Consider the following 6,597-nt stretch of genomic DNA (forward strand, 5'->3'; position numbering starts at 1 on the left):
TGTACATTCGTCTCAGCTTGGCAAAAGAGTTTGATTGAGGTCTGCAGTTCACAGAACTACTTTGCATTCATACATATGTACATTCGTCTCAGCTTGGCAAAAGAGTTTGATTGAGGTCTGCAGTTCACAGAACTACTAGTTTTAATTCAAAGTTTTAATTCAGCATATAAATCTTGGACACTTCAAACCACACTTACTGCATCTTGGACACTTCAAACCTCGTGTTCATCAGTTCCTCGTCCGAATCCAGTAGCGGCAACACTGTAGAGTCGAGTAGACTTGGCATCACCGCCTGACAGGCCCTGTCCAGATCTTCCTGCGGACTTAGCGTGGAAGAGGGATGGGGGCGGGGCTTCGGGGAGGTGCTATCTTCTGGAGGCGGTCGCATTTTCATGCCCACCATGTTCTGGTTGATGAATTGTTCTACTTCCTCATCATCTTCTTCATCCAGGGTAGGATCCAGGAGGGGAGTGAACGCGTACCTGAGAGAGAGAGAAGAGAATGATAGTCATTAATTAGACTTACTTTATCATGGACACTCGTTGCCATGTTGAAAGCCCAGAAGAGGTTAGGTAGTAGAACAGCCACGATAGGATAGACAATAATAGTACACAGAAAAAAGACGGAAGAACACGCGAAGACCGAAGGCTACGAACTAGTGATAGTCATGTGAGAAATAGATTATATCCATTGATTTTTTCAATAATGGATTTTTGGCCAGGACCACAATCTGAGTTTAGACTTGGATGAAATTTGTCGACGATTATTGTTCAAATGTTCATAAACGGAATCTATTTTTATGCTCCAAATTTCAATGTGGCAATTAATTTTAATGACTGGTGATTATTGAGTTATTTCGACCATGTTATTTTCGAATAAGGTGCTTTTCGAAAATTTATTCATCTTCCTTGATGTTTTAATCGAAATCCGGTCGCCCGGGAAAGACTAACATACGAGTAACACCGATCCCGCATAAGCGGAAAATAAAACAAAATGTACCCTTTTTATACTGCCAGAATGAGACTGAAAAGTCCCTTTGCTCCCGGAGTTTCAAAGGGAAAGTGATGTAAACGGAGAAGGTTCATGGCTTACTTACCTCTGACTGTTATTCATAGGTCGCCACAGGATCATAATCACAACCAGTATGAGTGAGAACAGAAGATGCCAGTAAGCATCGTCTATCCATAGCTCCTGAAACATGATGGGCGTGATAGCGCCTGTACTAAACCATAGGAAATTCAAGATGGCGCGCCATCGGAATCGGTTCCGTTTCCGAAGCTCGCTTCCCGTTGGGCGTGATAGCGCCTGTACTAAACCATAGGAAATTCAAGATGGCGCGCCATCGGAATCGGTTCCGTTTCCGAAGCTCGCTTCCCGTTTGGGCGTGATAGCGCCTGTACTAAACCATAGGAAATTCAAGATGGCGCGCCATCGGAATCGGTTCCGTTTCGCAAAAGAAACAACTTAAGTTCAACTTTATAAAAATTCTCTTTACACTGGTAACGTCGCCACTGGTCGCTGTCCTCGTCTTAGAAGCACACGGCCGAATATGAAACTTATTATTATTATTATTATTATTATTATTAAACAATTAGATCAAACTTTATTTACAGATGGTAACATAATGTACATAGATATAAGTAAAAAATTAAAGTTTGATCAAGGGTGGGCTTAATGCCTATGGCATTCTCTACCACCCCACCCTTGATGTACAGAATAGTGTTATGAAATTTAAAAAAAAAAAAATATATACAAATCAAAGGGTGGAAAGAAAGGGGGGAAAACAGGGGGAAATGGAAAAAGGGGAAGGAATAAAGAGGAATATGTTGAAACTTCGACTCTGCCCGGAATCGAATCTGGGACCTCCGGTTTTCAACCTTGCCTAGTAAGCTTGGAAGTAGTGCGTCTGCCTTGTAAGCGCTAGGTCCTGGGGTGAACTTTATCCTAATGAGACAAGGTTCGTTCTCGGAACGGCAGCCTTTCTCCTATCCTGTACTCCCGAAATTCAAGTTACAGTTCCTTCTATCACATCTCTTGAGAAGAAATAAATAGGTACCAGCCTGAATTTCCCTTGCTAGCTAAAAAAAAAAACAAAGGTGAAGTGTGAAGGGCATCCACTCGTAAAATTTGTAGCCAAAACCAAATGTCAGCCTAAGGCAATCCCTAGTTGGGGCTGATTGAGAGGCTGACGAAAAACGCCGACCCCGTCTGTACACGGGAAAAGGTGAAGAAAAAGAAGAAGACAGTTTTAATACCAAATCTCCCTAGAAAAGCTGCTGTCGCTCAATTTAGGTTGCTCACTGGGCACGACTATCTGGCTCAACACCTCCACAAAATCAATATCAAAGACTCTCCTATCTGGTAGGGAAATATTGGGATGCGAGAGGAAAAATGGCATAATGGTCAAAGATCCCGACATTTGCTACATACATAACAGATGGTGGGGATCGAACCCGGGCCCACTTACCTTCCAATGAGTGAGACACAGGGCAAGCCTATGCTCCTTGATGGAGTACAACATGAACACAACAGACGCTAGGACGGCAAAGGTGAGCGTGTGCATGAAGTGTGTATACAGGGTGAGTTTGACTAGGTTGTGACGTAGACGCAGCGTGCGTATCGTGTGGACAAGGCTTGTGAAGATCCACCTGGACATGGAAACAATGGGTTAATAGAGTCGAATAGACTTTATGCGCTTATTTACTTTTTTGTTGTTATACCTACCTGGTTATAAGTGTAAATCAACGGGTTACTTTCTGGTGTTCTCGTGTTGACCCAGCACCTAAATGGGAAGTAATGTGTCTCTTCTCGCCCATCTGCCTAGGTACATACTCTATCATTCCTGATAGCTACTCTATGCTACAATAATTCCTGGAATAGCCAATTAAGTGAATTAGAGTTTTTTTTTTAGAGTTTAGTTGATACTGTTCATAGTAATAGTGTCTGGAGTGAGATGAAAAAGGGAGGGAGGGAAAGAGAGAGAGATAGGGAGAGAAAGAGAAAGAAAACAGGGACAGGAATCAATTTAGAACAAGAGAAGTACTGTGAACAATAAAGGGAAATGGAAAATTAAGTAAATGAGGGAAAAAAAAAGGAAATACCTACCTACGAAGGATCTGAAAAAAGTAATGGGGAAACAGAAGAGAATAGATAAAGAAACAGGAAAAGAGAACAAAATAGATAAAGGAATAAGAAAATAAAACAGAACTAATAAAGAGAACGGAATAGTTCCTAAAGAGAACAGAAACCTACTACCAGAAACCAGAACAAAAGAAAGAAAGTAAAGAAACAGTGAAAATAAAGAGAAACACAGGCACATGGAAAACCCAGAGAAAGGAAAGAGACGGAGATTAATATTAGACGAGGGGAGGGGAGGATAGGAGGAAAGAAAATGGTAAGAAGAGGAGAGAAGAGGGAAAGACATTCAAAGGTTGAGTATTCTGGTAACAGTGAAAATAAAGAGAAACACAGGCACATGGAAAACCCAGAGAAAGGAAAGAGACGGAGATTAATATTAGACGAGGGGAGGGGAGGGAGGATAGGAGGAAAGAAAATGGTAAGAAGAGGAGCAGTGGAGAGGAGAGAGAAAGACATTCAAAGGTTGAGTATTCTGGTGGTAAGATTAGATGTTAGATGAGAAAATGTAAATTGGATTATGTGTGACTGTGACGTTAGCGTGAGAGCGTGTGTAGGAAGGCGGGAAATTATATTTACCGTCTCTCTCTCTCTCTCTCTCTCTATCTCTCTTACTAACGCCTTTGGCGTAATTACAATTCTGAAATTGAAATTAGTAACGGGGTGGAAAAAAATCAAACCAAAGCAAAGGTTTGAGAACAGTAAAATCAATATAGCATTGCTTTATTGGGTACAAAGACGTAAAAAATACTAAAAACATATACGCATGAAAGCGGAAAGCAAAAATGCCAGGGAACCTTTTTCGACACAATTTTATCTGACCAAAATCTCTATAGGGTCCGTTGGTATCAGGGTATTAGGGAATGACTATAAAATATCTACGTCATCCTCATATGAAGCTATTTGCATACAACAGGAGGGTCATTAGTTAGGAGAGAGTGAGAATTAGAAAACGAAACAGAATTAGAGGGACAAACAGAGATGAAGAGATAATGACGATTCAACATGAAGAATAGAAGAGAGGTAGAGAAAGAGAAGATAAGTGAGAAAGAGGAGAAAGGATAAAATGGGTTGTGTAAACTTCTCATAAACGGAAATCTCCCAAACCACAAATTTGGGCGTCCACTAGAAATGTATTATTTAGGTCACAAGTCACAAGAAATATGTGCTTATTTACTTTTTTGTTCTTATACCTCGTCATAAGTGTAAATGTTTATGTAATTGCATAAAATAAATGCGTTTAAACATATTAAAATAATAATAATAATAATAATAATAATAATAATAATAAATAAATACATACCAGCATATGGTAGAATCTAGCAAGGCAAGAGGTATGGAGGAGAGTAGCATGTTGCTTCTGTCGTCATAGATCCTGATGAAAAGACTAATTAAATAAAGACAGAAGTAAAGTACCCCCACAACAACTACTCGATGTAACATGGCACCTAATCTGGGCCTGAAATCAAACAAGATACCAAAATCAAATCATGAATCTTTGGGGTACAGCAGAGAGCTTTTCCACAACTTTAGTGGGTATCACAGCACTACTAAGTGCCTCCTTAGCTATTAATTTCCATCTACTGGTACCATCAATTTACACTGGTAATACCGCCACTGGTAACTACCCGATACTCCATTGTCCTCACAAGGTTGAGTGCACCCCGAACTCCAAGCACAGAGCCGAAAAAACTTCGCCCTCGCCGGGAATCGAACCCAGAACGTCCGCCGTGCAAAACTAATGTGATAGCCACTTGGCCGCGGAGGTTGCTAATGTGAAAAGTTGTAAAAAAAAAGCAATATGTTTTACCACAAAGAATTAATGATTTTTTTGTACTCACTTGACAATACCAAAGCCCAGGCTGACTACTATAACCAACATTCGAGCCACGGTTCTCTTGCTACAGGACACTAGCTCGGCAAAGAACACTGCCCCGGGCAATGCAGACTCCCCGGTCGAGTTGATACTCTGATATTCCGCATAGAATGTAAATGTCCCCGATAGAGGGGAGAAAGACGTAAAAATAATGTCGTTTATGTCGTTCGGCTAGGTAAATTATCCCTCTCGCCTCGATATGGCAATGTTACAAGTAAAAAAAAAAAAAAAAAAACAGAAGAAAAAAAAAATTTATTTACACTCTAAGTGACAAGGCCATGTGTGGGGGGAAAAAATACAAAGATTTCATGAAAATATTCTTCTTAAAAAAAATAGAAATAAAATAATAAAAATATCAAATTATTGTGTCTGTGGGCAACCATCAAAGATATGACACGCCATCACGTTTCCAACTTTCTTGTTTCAGTGAGTAAATACAACAGAATCCATTAGAGGAAAAACAAATAATAAACAATTTTATATCCGACCATCTTGATGAATTGAAAGATAGCTCGTATTCCTTTTCTCAAGGCGCTATTACACTGGTGCAGTGAACCATGATTCAAGGCAGCATGACCTAAAAATGCTCCAAGACCTTAAAGTCACAAAAGATCTAATCAAGTTGCAGTCACATAGGGCTTAAATAGCCAATGGCTCTTCCTATACCAATACTAATACCTAGGTACCTCAGCCACTGAGTGAACTTTTTGTGTACGGAATCAAGCTTGCTACATGTTACATACGTTGCCTCGGTATAATTGCGCCTTTAGTTTTCATCAGAATATACAAACAAATAAGGAAGGGGCTTACTGGACGAATTTATTCAATCTATGTATGATGGACATATCAATTTCCAGACGTCCATCTTCCAATGTCTATAAACATAAATACTTTTTCTACATTTTCTTACATTTAGACCAGTGAATAAAGAACATCTTATCCCAATAACTGGGTTGTAAAGAAAGAGGGAGGAAGATGCATGGCGGAAGACGAGGAAAAAAAATAAGAGAGACGGATAAAGCTGGAAGAAAGGGGCCAAAATGCGAAGAAAATTGAAAAAAAAAAGCTCTTTTTTATCAGATCCACTGCACTTAAAGGCTTGAAATTCAACGGCCAAATTTCTATGTATCATTTTTACTTTCGGTTTGACAGGGAACTGTAACTGCTATGGTCTTATCGTCCCGAAATTTTTTTTTTTTTTTTAAGAGGTTTGACAGAGGGAACTGTAACTGCTATGGTCTTATCGTCCCGAAATCGAAGAGAGAAGGAAGACAGGATAGGAGAAAGCCAGCCGTTCCGAGAACGAACATTATACCATCAGGATAAAATCCGCCGCGGGCGGGAATCGAACCCGCGGCCTAGCGCCTACAAGGCAGACGCACTACCAACAAAGCTCGACTTTTTCCAATTTTAAAACGAAAGTTAAATGAAAATATTTTTCTCATTTTAAACGTTTTTTATTTCTTTTTTCGCTATCAGAAACAAAAAATCTCAATTGAAAATTCTTTTTTGATTGGAATCTCCAGTATTTTTACTACATACTTCATACATTAGTAATGGGTGCAAGATGTGAGAATGGCGTTCAA

At 39.7% G+C, this 6,597-nt stretch overlaps 1 protein-coding gene across 1 annotated transcript; it reads right to left on the reverse strand.

The window, feature by feature from the left end:
- Positions 1 to 132: 132 nt before the first annotated feature.
- Positions 133 to 5,182, reverse strand: LOC103506612 (transmembrane protein 87A; the record flags this gene model as incomplete). Its single annotated transcript, XM_008471008.3, has 5 exons — positions 133 to 482; positions 1,097 to 1,191; positions 2,468 to 2,648; positions 4,439 to 4,594; positions 4,977 to 5,182. Coding segments are annotated over 5 exons (927 nt in total), but the record flags the coding sequence as incomplete, so codon positions are not given.
- Between the last annotated feature and the right edge of the window lie 1,415 nt (positions 5,183 to 6,597).

This window comes from Diaphorina citri, unplaced genomic scaffold, assembly GCF_000475195.1.
Source record: "Diaphorina citri unplaced genomic scaffold, Diaci psyllid genome assembly version 1.1 scaffold250, whole genome shotgun sequence".
NCBI lineage: Eukaryota > Metazoa > Arthropoda > Insecta > Hemiptera > Psyllidae > Diaphorina > Diaphorina citri.